Here is a 12149-nt window from a genome sequence, read left to right as displayed (position 1 = left end):
TCTCAAAAAACTCAATAAGGTTAGTAAGGCACGACCTACCTGCCACAAAACCATGTTGACTATCACCTATCAATTCATTACTCTCCAAATAACTATAAATCCTATCCCTTATAATTTTTTCCAACATCTTGCCGACAACAGAAGTGAGACTCACCGGTCTATAATTCCCGGGGAAGTCTCTGTTCCCCTTCTTAAACAATGGGACAACATTCGCTAACCTCCAATCTTCTGGTACTATACCAGAGGCCAACGACGACCTGAAGATCAGAGCCAGAGGCTCTGCAATCACTTCTCTTGCCTCCCAGAGAATCCTTGGATAAATCCCATCCGGACCAGGGGATTTATCTATTTTCAGACCCTCCAGAATATCCTGCACATCCTCCTTATCAACTGTAATACTGTCTATTCTACTCCCTTGCAACCCAGTGTCCTCCTCAGCTATATTCATGTCCCCTTGCGTGAACACCGAAGAGAAATATTGGTTCAATGCTTCACCAATCTCCTCCGGTTCCACACATAACTTCCCTCTGCCATCTATAACTGGCCCTAAACTTGCCCTAACCAACCTTCTGTTCTTGACATACCTATAGAACGCCTTAGGATTCTCTTTAACCCTATCCGCCAAAGTCTTCTCATGTCCCCTTTTAGCCCTTCTAAGCTCGCTCTTCAACTCCCTCTTAGCCAATCTAAAGCTTTCTAGTGCACTACCCGAGTGCTCACGTCTCATCCGAACATAAGCCTCCTTTTTCTTTTTAACCAACAAAGAAACTTTGTTGGTTAAAAAGTTGGTTAAAAACTCCTCACGTCTCATCCTCCTCCGCTCTAAAGAGAAAAGCCCTAGCTCCCTTAACCTTTCCTCACAAGACCTACCCTCCAAACCAGGTAGCATCCTGGTAAATCTCCTCTGCACTCTCTCCAATGCTTCCACATCCTTTTTCTAGTGAGGTGACCAGAACAGCACACAATACTCCAAATGTGGTCTCACCAAGGTCCTGTACAGTTGCAGCATAACCCCACGGCTCTTAAACTCAAACCCCCTGTTCATAAACGCCAACACACTATAGGCCTTCTTCACGTCTCTATCCACTTGAGTGGCAACCTTCAGAAATCTGTGGATATGCACCCCAAGATCTCTCTGTTCCTCCACATTCCTCAGAACCCTGCTGTTGACCCTGTAATCCGCATTCAAATTTATCCTACCAAAATGAATCACCTCGCACTTATCAGGGTTAAACTCCATCTGCCATTTTTCGGCCCAGCTCTGCATCCTATCAATGTCTCTTTGCAGCCTACAACAGCCCTCCACCTCATCCACTACTCCACCAATCTTGGTGTCATCAGAAAATTTACTGACCCACCCTTCAGCCCCCTCCTCCAAGTCATTGATAAAAATCACAAATAGCAGAGGACCCAGCACCGATCCCTGTGGTACACCGCTGGTAACTGGTCTCCAGTCTGAAAATTTTCCATCCACCACCACCCTCTGTCTTCTATGAGATAGCCAGTTACTTATCCAATCGGCCAAATTTCCCTCTATCCTACACCTCCTTACTTTCTTCATGAGCCGACCATGGGGAACCTTATCAAACGCCTTACTAAAATCCATGTATACGACATCAACTGCTCTACCTTCATCTACACACTTAGTTACCTCCTCAAAGAATTCAATCAAATTTGATTGACTTACCCTTCACAAATCCGTGTTGACTATCCCAGGATTAAGCTGCATCTTTCCAAATGGTCATAAATCCTATCCCTCAGGACCTTTTCCATTAACTTACCGACCACCGAAGTAAGACTAACTGGCCTATAATTACCAGGGTCATTCCTATTTCCTTTCTTGAACAGAGGAACAACATTCGCCACTCTCCAGTCCTTTGGCACTATCCCCGTGGACAGTGAGAACCCAAAGATCAAAGCCATCACATCGGCAATCACATCCCTTGCCTTCCAAAGGATCCTAGGATATATCCCATCTGGCCGAGGGGCCTTATCGACCCTCAGGTTTTTCAAAATTGCTAATAAATCTTCCCTTAGAACATCCACCTCCTCCAGCCTATCAGCCTGTATCCCACTCTCACCCTCAAAAACATGGCCCCTCTCCTTGGTGAACACTGAAGAAAAGTATTCATTCATTACCTTTCCTATGTCTTCTGACTCCATGCACAAGTTCCCACTACTATCCTTGACCGGCCCCAACCTCACCCTGGTCATTCTTTTATTCCTCACATAAGAGTAAAAAGCCTTGGGGTTTTCCTTGATCTGACCCGCCAAGGACTTCTCATGCCCCCTCCTAGCTCTCCTAAGCCCTTTTTTTTTTAGCTCATTCCTTGCTACCTTGTAACCCTCAAGCGACCCAACTGAACCTTGTTTTCTCATCCTTACATACACTTCCTTTTTCCTCTGGACAAGACATTCAACCTCTTTTGTGAACCATGGTTCCCTTACTCGGCCATTTCCTCCCTGCCTGACAGGGACATACCTATCAAGGACACGCAGTATTTGTTCCTTGAACAAGCTCCACTTTTCATTTGTGCCTTTCCCTGACAGTTTCTGCTCCCATCTTATGTTCCCTAATTCTTGCCTAATCGCATCATAATTACCCCTCCCCCAATTATAAACCTTGCCCTGCCGTATGGCCCTATCCCTCTCCATTGCAATAATGAAAGACACTCAACTCTACTCAGTCTCTCCTCATAAGCCAACCCTCTCAACTCCGGAATCAACCTAGTGAATCTCCTCTGCACCCCCTCCAGTGCCAGTATATCCTTTCTCAAGTAAGGAGATCAAAACTGTACACAGTACTCCAGGTGTGGCCTCACCAGCACCTTATACAGCTGCAACATAATCTCGCTGTGTTTAAACTCCACCCTTCTAGCAATGAAGGACAAAATTCCATTTGCCCTCTTAGTTACCTGCTGCACCTGCAAACCAACTCCTTGAGATTCCTGCACAAGGACACCCAGGTCCCTCTGCAGAGCAGCATGCTGCAATTTTTTACCATTTAAATAATAGTCCATTTTGCTGTTATTCCTACCAAAATGGATGACCTCACATTTACCAACATTGTACTCCATCTGCCAGACCCATGCCCACTCACTTAAATTATCTATATCCCTCTGCAGACTTTCAATGCCCTCTGCACACTTTGCTCTTCCACCCATCTTAGTGTCATCTGCGAATTTTGACACACTACACTTAGTCCTCAACTCCAAATCATCTACGTAAATCGTAAACAATTTGCCAGAAGCATGGATTTTTCTTGCTCTTTTTCAGAGCTTTTGTGGGAGCGCTGTGCTTACAATAACCATAGTTTAAAGTTTATTTATTATTGTCATAAGTAGGCTTACATTAACACTGCAATGAAGTTGCTGTGAAAATTCCCTGGTCGCCACACTCCAGCACCTGTTTGGTTACACTGAGGGAGCATTTAGCATGGCCAATGCACCTAACCAGCATGTCTTTCAGACTATGGGAGAAAACTCATGTAGACATGGATAGAACCTGCAGACTCCACACTCACAATGACCCAAGCCAGGAATTGAACCTGGCTCTCTGGCGCTGTAAGGTAGCAGTGCTAACCACTGTGCCACCAACAGTAATGTTGGTAAAACTTCCTGTGGCTTTTCTAAAGTTCAATGTAGTCTGTCTTTTAATACATTTTTGTCCACCCACTTTATGAATTTCGCTGTATTTTGCATTTAATATGTTAGCCCTCATTGTGGAATTCATCGGCTAGAAATGGGAAAAGGAAACAAGCCGTCAGGAGTTGATTATAGCTTTGGGCTGGTTCTTGGAAGAATGAAATTTCCACTTAAGGGAAGGTTCATATGTAACCATGGAAAGCAAGTTTTGGTCATTTTAAAAATTAAATAGGGCATTTTTTTTAGCTTAGCATATAAATTGCTTACTGGAATACTGTTTAGAAAATGTTGCTTTCAGTCTATTACAGTAAAAGTCTTAAAACTTGAAATCTTTTCATGTAATCGTTCAAGTCAATCACTGGAAATTCAAATACCTTTTTAAACGGTATTGGTCACCTCAGGAATCATAACACCTTATGTTGGTGTTATAAACCCTGTAGTGTTGGAATAAATAGGTCCTTTCAGAGGGAAAGGTGTAACTAGTAGAATACTGCAGGGATCCGTTCTTGGCCCACAATTGTTCGCTATTTACACTAATGACCTAGAGGAAGGAAAAGAATGTAAGGTTTCCAAATTTGCCAATGATACGAAGATGGATGGAGGGTCAAGTTGTGATGAGGATATTGTGATTCTACAATGGGATATAGATAAATTGGGTGACTGGGTGAAAACCTGGCAAAAGGAGTTTAATGTGGGGAAGTGTGAGGTCATGCACATTGGTTGGAGGAATCAAAAGGCAGGTTATTAAATGGAGAGAGACTGCAAGTGAGTGAAGTACAGAGGAAACCAAGTGTTCTAAGTGCATGAATCACAAAAAGATAGCAAGCAGGTCCAACAGGTAGTTGAGAAGGCAAACAGCATTTTGGCCTTTATCGCAAAGAGTTTGGAGTTTAAAAATAGGGAGGTTTTGTTGCAATTGTATAGAGTGTGACTGAGGCTTCACCTGGAATATTGCATATAGTTATCTTAGAATCTCTACAGTGTATAAGGAGGCCATTCGGCCCATCGTGTTTGTACCAACTACAATCCCAACCAGGCCGTATTTCCACAATCCTAAACATTTACCCTGTTAATCCCCTGACACTAGAGTCAATTTAGCATGGCTAATCAACCTAACCTGCACGTCTTATGGTCCCCTTACCTAAAAAAGGATATAGTAACATTGGAGCAATCCACAGGAGGTTCACCAGGCTAATTACTGGGATGAGGGGTTGTCCTATTAAGAGAGACTAAATAGTCTGGGGCTGTATCCCTTGTAGTTTAAACAGTGAGGGTTGACCTTATTCAAGCATAGAAGATCGTGTGGGTGCTTGACAAGGTGGATGAAGAGATGTTTTCACCAGTGGGAAAGTCTCGAACAAGGAGACATAGCTACAAGATAAAGGGTCAGTCATTTAAAACAAAGGTGCATAAGAATTTCTTCTCGCAGAGGATGGTAAATCACTGGAATTCACTGCCCCAAAGGGTAGTGGAGGCGGATAAATATTCGATAAATCAAGGAGTAGAGGGCTATGGGGAAATGGCACTGAAAAGGATTTGAAGCTGGCATAGATCAGCCATGATCATACTGAATACTGGGACAGGCTTGAAGGACCTGGTGGTCTACACCTCCTTCCATTTCTTGTGTTCCTGTGTTACGTGATTTAGTGTCATATTTTACAATGCTACTGTGAAGCACCTTTGGAAATTTTATTACGTTAAAAGGTACTATAAAATGCAAGTTGTTGTTGTTATATCTATAGAATTTAATCACATGATTATATGATGCAAGTTGACAAACAAAGGACAGTGTGAGCACTATATACAGCTTTTCACTTTCTCATGAAGTCCTAAGAATTTTAGAACCAATTGATTACTGTTAAAATGCAGTCACCCTTGTTCTGTAAGCAAATATAATGCTACCTCGAAAGTATTGAGATAAATTTTATCAGGTTAAAAGATTATATAGCTAATAATCCACATCCTAAATTGTACAAATATGCCCATTTCACTTAATGACATTTTGTAAACATATGACAATTATGGCAGTTACAAAAGTAATTAGTCCTAGCATATCGGAAGGTAAGTACAGTACTCACTATTTAATGTTTTTGCAGTTTTAAAATAGTTATATTTGCTTCAAATTACTATTTTTAGGGGAAAAGTAGGCAATTTTGTAAGCAAAAGTATACTTTCTGCTAGAAATAGTGAACACAGAAAACTACAATTCATCAAAAGTATGTGATAACAGTTTAACGTTCATATAGTTTTGTTGTCCATCATTCTGGATTGCGACATTTGATGGTCTTTATTGCCATGCCTTTTAATGGAGGAAATATTTCACAGGTAAATGTGGCTCTCAGAAAAGCTAAAGATCGTATCGGCTACCTTTTTTTTCCCTTTGCATTCTCAGAAGAGTTTGGATTGCTCAAAGGGACTAAAATAATTGAAAGCAAATTCCGGCAGCAGTCTGAACTCTCGACATCAACTGCAATTTCACCTTCCTTCTGGCCACAGTCTCTGGTTGAACCAGATTGTAACCTCAGCGTCCTATTCAGCTGAGCGTCCAACCCTTTTCGTTACACTCCACACTCACATCAGTTCATATGCTGTAGAAACCCTCAGCTATTTCTTTGCGACTATTCCAATACTCTTATGGCCAGCCGTCCATCCTCCACCTTCTGTAAACTTCAGCTCATCCAAAATTCTGTGGATTGTATTTTATCCCACATCAAGTCCCTAACAAAACTGCAATGGCTGCCAATCCATTGGTATCTAAAATTTTAAATTCTTTGTCCAATGTTTAAGTTCCTGCCCAGCTTTTCCCATCCCTCCAATTCACCACTTCAAAAATATATGCTCCTCTGATATTACCCTTATTTACATTTCCCCTAAACTCTAACCCATCATTGATACGCATGTCTCACACTTTGTTTTTATGCCTGTGACGCACCTTGGGACATTTCTTTCAGTTTGTTGAAGATGTTATATAAGTGCAAGTGGTTTCTACTGTTGTAGAGGACTGGAGAGGACTTCTTTTAAATTCAATCAGGGATGTGTATACGGCATTGGCAAGGCCTGCATCTATTGCACATCCCTATATAACTAAGTGGCTTGCTAGCTATTTCAGAGGGCATATAAAAGATCTAATAAAACTGTTGAGAGTCTGGACTCGTGTGTAGACCAGATTGGGTATGGATAGCAGATTTTCTTTCTGAAAGGACATCATAATTTTTTTTTTTAAATGACAATCTAGTAGTTTCATTACTGGTACTCAATGTTTCCTCTAAAATGTTCTTGTGAGCAACCAGTCAATTTTTTCATTGCGTGGTCCTTTAATTTTATTTGCACGTGGTATTTAACAAAGGAACATGTTCTACGTGGTACTTTCCAGGTTGTTCAAACACACACGTGCTGCTTAGTGGGAAAATCGCTGATGGTAGCTCGCTCTGCTAACCTCAAAATAAGCTCTCTACAAATATCTAGCAATCTCATAGGGGTGTGGATGACACCTCTCATTTGGTCACTAGCTATTTAAAATAACTGAACGCAAATTCTTAGGCTGTATGGAGAGATTTGAAGTCTTGTCTACAGATCCAGCTCCAGATTGCTAATCCAGCAACATAACCACATGCTACCATACCCTTATCAACCCTGCCAAAGAGAATCTTATTTTTAACTTGCTGATACCAGATTACGCTCCAGCTGGCCCAGTAATAACACTTTAAAACCAGAAAAATGGAATAAGAGTGAGTCATTTCATTGATCTGCCTTCAAATATCGGCCAGTATTAGCACCATCCAGGACAAAGCAGCCTGCTTGAGTGGCACCTCTTCCACCAACATTCACTCCCTCCAGCGCCGACAAACAGTGGCAACAGTGTGTACCATCTTCAAAATGGACTGCAGCAACTCACCAAGGCTCCTTAGGTATCACCTTCCAAACCCACGACAGCTACCATCTTGAAGGACAAGGGCAGCAGACACATAAGAACACTACCGCCTGTACATTCCCTCCAAGTCACGCAACATCCTGACTTGAAAATATATCGCCGTTCCTTCACTTTTGTTGGGTAAAAATCTTGGAACTCCCTCTCTCACAGCACCATGGGTGTGCCTACACCACATGGACCGTAGTAGTTCAAGAAGGCAACTCAATTCCATCTTCTCAAGGGCAATCAGGGAGGGGCAGCTAGCCTCGCTAGTGATACCCACATCCCACAAAAATGAACTTTAAAAATGAGTACCTAGAGAATATATTTTCCACATGTTATAGCCATTTACTTCTGCCCAATGCAAGGATCCAAGCTATGCTATATCACTTTGGACCCGAATCACCCATTATTATCGATGATAATTGTCAGATGCACTTGGTCATAATTTCGATTAAGACATCTGTGATGCCATCATTATAGTCTATCAATAAGTAACCAGCAATTTATTAAAATAAATTCGACATCCAGGAAGCAAATGAAACTAGAGATTGATACCAAACATGCTGACTGCCCCAACAGTTTCAACCACTAAGGGTATAAACTATGTTTCTGTGCTCTTAGTAATTCTGGGGGTCCTGCAGAATTAAAATTGAATTTCTGCATCATTCAACTCAAACTGGCTCATACTTATGCTACAAATGTGTTTAGTTGTTAACAACCTTGAAAGAACAGAACTCTCACCACTCATTACCAAATCAAATAATAAATTTTAAAAATGTATTTGTAGAATAAGTTAAAAGCTTTTTGATGCAATGTGGAGTGAGAAGTGGGTAAATGAGTGAGGGGGTGGGGGGGGACGGTGGTGTGCGTTATGCAAAGTCATTTTCTCTCTCCAACTTCTCCCCCGGCAAAAGGTGGCACTCCCAGCAGCAATGTTTTATCACTGCAATGCTACCAGCTGCTATTATTGGGTATTTCTAATACTTCCCCCTCCTAAATTAAACTCAAGCTTCTGCCACTGATTTCAAATCAGAAAGAACCTTTGAGGATAGATAAGGAAGAAGTCATTTTATTTATTTGACTGAAAAATGGGAAGAAGTTGTCATTTAGCTACAATGGGCACTGGGGGAGTTGAGCAACAGTGGACAAACATGACTGCTGGAAATGAGAAAGAACAAGAAAATATATTTGTGAACACCAGAATACAAGCCGAGATGAAGGTGTTTGACAGACAGAAACTCTGTAGCATGCACCGTCATCTTATCCGATAGCCATGGATTTTCCTTTATTGAAAGGAATTTGGGTGCTATTATATGTGCATAACCTAATATATGCTTATGACTGATTTTTCTGTTCTTCCTAGCAAAGCTATAACTCTTCAGTGACACACTGCAATTTGTGAAGTTGAATAAGTCGTGGTTATATTTTAGACATAACTGCTAGAATACAAACATGTATTTAATCTGGCAGCAAATGAAATGCTTCTGTTATGCCAAAGATTTGTCTTTCATTTCAAATTATGCAGGACACAATGATCATCATGTCCTTGCTACAAATGGAAAGGCCAGGTAATTCACAGATTAAATTATTGATTAACCATGATTCCTACTAAAAATCTGGCTCCCTCCATTAAAGATATTGAACTGCAGAATTCTTTAAGTATCACTTATTATTACTACAATGGCAATCATGATTGTCTGCAAAAACTATTCATGATCTTGGTTTCAGTCTAATTATTTGAATGTTTAAATTGATGGAATTCTCTACCAAAGCAGACCAAGATCTCCTTGACCTTTAAGTGGTGTTCCATTGTTTGATGTGTTAACAAGTCTTTAACTATTTTGTCATGCAGATTCACAGCAATCTTATTTAAAGAAATATTTAGATAAATATCAACTGTATCAATACTATTTTTTTAACCCAAACAGCAGTAAATTGGCACATTATTTCCTCAGAGTTTGGGATTGACAGTGACTTTAAATGATCAATTTATTGTTCAAGCCTTCAGGCTAGTGAAGTTTTACATGCAAGTTATTTTCTTGCAAAATAATTCACCACATGCTACAAAAAATGTGGCATACCCCAATAACATTGAAAATAACTGTTTACAATTAATATTCATACCCAAAGTGTGGAATGCTGAAATTCATCCAGCCAGGAGAAAAGCTTTTCCAATTATTCGCTTTCTGAGGCAAGGGTCGAACCCAAATTGCAAAGAATCAAGCAAAATGTTTCCCAAAATATTCAGACAGTTTCAGATGACAACTGTGCCTGCAAGGACAGTACATACTGTCTGCAGGACTAAAAAAAAAGGGTAGTCCTACCAGGGTAGGGTGAAATTACGTGTGGGTGACAGGCCAGGGCAGGAATATGCTAAATTCATTAATCTTTAATCTATAGATTGGAACTGAAAGTAATGTTTGAGATTGGATACAAGCTATTGTGTTAATGTTGAAATGTGTCAGCACCGACGCTGTGAAGTAATAACCATTGTGAGCGCCACTTGGCGGTGACACTGATCGATACATGAGAATGATGACGCCCCATGTTCCATATCCCGAATGCAGGTAGGATTATTTGTCTATTAGGATAAGAGTCCCTAAAAAAAAACGGGCAGGTAAACCACGTCGAAAATCGATCTGGGCTTTATTGAATGGCACTGTAACAGTAGATAGCTCAGTGTGTGCTGTGGGGCAACGCTAGAATGTGCGCAGCTCCAGAGAACAAAGAGAAATTCACACAAACCCTTTTTCAGAACGATGCGTTTGGAAATCAAGTTTTAATTTGGGGGGGGGGGGGGGGGGAGATGGTCTGGGCCAAGAGTTTTTGGCTTGATTGCAAATCCTGAAAGCGGGCCCACTGAAAGCCAAGAGCAAGCCGCAAAGTTGTCTCAGCCTTCCTCGCCCTGATTAAGAAGTCACCTTGAAGTGCTAATTATTGGTTCTATTTAAAGGACGCGAGTGCAATAAAGTGCTGGTCTGCAGACTGGCTCCTCCGGGCGCCCTGTAACTGGATGAGGACTGGTACCGCAGTGAGGAGCAAAAATAAGCACCCAGATCGATCCGTTTCCAACATCTCAGAAGGCAGATCGCTGTCAAAAAGCTGCAGGGATTTTTATCATATATATTTTGGCCCATCAGCTGATTAACACGAGACGAGGTTAAAGCTGTTGCCAGAGGATGTGGTGCCCTGGTGTATGTAGAAATGCTTTTGGAGGCAGGGATTTCCCTCCCCCCCAAAAATAATCCTTACCTTTTGCTGCCTCCTCGCCATGTCTGTGGGCTGCTTGGCATTGAAGGGGTAGGCGATGCATCTCATCACGAAAACGTACAACTGGAGCTTTCTCTTCCTCTCCTCCTCTTCCTTCTGCAGCCTCTCTAGCTCCTCTTTCTCCTTCTCGCTCACCACCGACGGGCTGGGGCTGGACGGTCGGATACTGCTGCTCCGGCTGCTGGGCTGCAGACCCCCGCTGCTCTCGCTCGTCCTGCTCGGGGACAGCCGGCTGCCCGGGGCCGGAGCCTGCACCTCCTTGCTCTCTTCCTCGACTATCTCCTCCGATTCCTCCTCGCTAGACGACGGGTCCAACATTGTGGTCCGCTGCCTGCACACTCACTCCTCTCCCCACTCTCTTGACACTCTCAAAACACAGGAGCCGCAGAGGTACCCTGTGCGAGGTACAGGGAGAGAGAGAGAGAGGAAGCGAGCTTCTCCTGTGCTTTGCACGGATTGTCAGCAAGGGGCAGGAAGCCGATTGCTTACGTTTCTGTGATTTAACTCTGCTCTCACCGACACAAGGTATTAAGAGGGACGTGCACAGCTCAGGATCGAGGCTTCATCCATCCACAATCCCTTTCTGCTTGCCGGATTCTGTCAATAAAATGTGATCGATGGCCAGCACTTCCTGCTCTAGGTCTGCAGCGCAGCTAACAGCGGAAAGAAAATGATCAGGACGCTCACAGAACAGAGCACCTATTAGCTGCCGAGATAATTCACTCGGAATCTGATTCGACTGGGCAATATGTAGCAATATTTCACACGCATTGTAGGAGGGAGATTTCATTGGTATATCTACTGTCAAAAGTATTAAACTGAAAGAGTAGTTTAATCGGAAATAGTCATTTATTTGTGCAACTGAAGTTCAATCCCCAATTTATTTAAACGGTGTATTTATAAACGCGATACAATTTTTAAAAAATAGATAATTTCCTGAAAATTAAGATAATGCATTTTTATTTATAATCTGGCAAGCAGCAGGTGAAACTAGATTGTGTGTTCAGTCATTAGAAACAAAATTCTCATGTCCAAGAAGTTTGGAGCATTCCACTTTCCATCTGACACACAATATGACAGTATATAACACACATGCACAGCATTTGTTAGACTTCATATAGGATTGGCCCTGTCAGTGTGCACCGCAGGTAAATTTTCAATTGGATTCTTCATTCAAATCACGGGCTGTCTCTTCACGAAACGCTTTTTCATATTATTTAAATCCCCTGCGTCCTCTCCGTGCTTCGAGACACAATTGTTAACGGTTTCACATAAACTAACCCAACAGTAGAGTGGATGGATCACTTGCTCACTCTGAAAGC

The 12149-nt window shown here is 42.0% G+C and overlaps 1 protein-coding gene across 2 annotated transcripts in view; it reads right to left on the bottom strand.

Annotated features, from left to right (window-relative positions):
• cadpsa (Ca2+-dependent activator protein for secretion a) overlaps window positions 1-11471 on the bottom strand; it is a 511252-nt gene extending 499781 nt beyond the window's left edge. For both annotated transcript variants that reach the window (XM_078209519.1, XM_078209518.1), the window contains exon 1: window positions 10810-11471. In XM_078209519.1, the coding sequence (XP_078065645.1) occupies window positions 10810-11145 (336 nt within the window). In that variant the 5' untranslated portion in view covers window positions 11146-11471. The remainder of the gene's footprint in view (window positions 1-10809) is intronic.
• Window positions 11472-12149: the final 678 nt, after the last annotated feature.

This window comes from Mustelus asterias, chromosome 3 (assembly GCF_964213995.1).
Source record: "Mustelus asterias chromosome 3, sMusAst1.hap1.1, whole genome shotgun sequence".
Taxonomy (NCBI): domain Eukaryota; kingdom Metazoa; phylum Chordata; class Chondrichthyes; order Carcharhiniformes; family Triakidae; genus Mustelus; species Mustelus asterias.
This window is presented reverse-complemented; position numbering and strand designations above follow the sequence as displayed.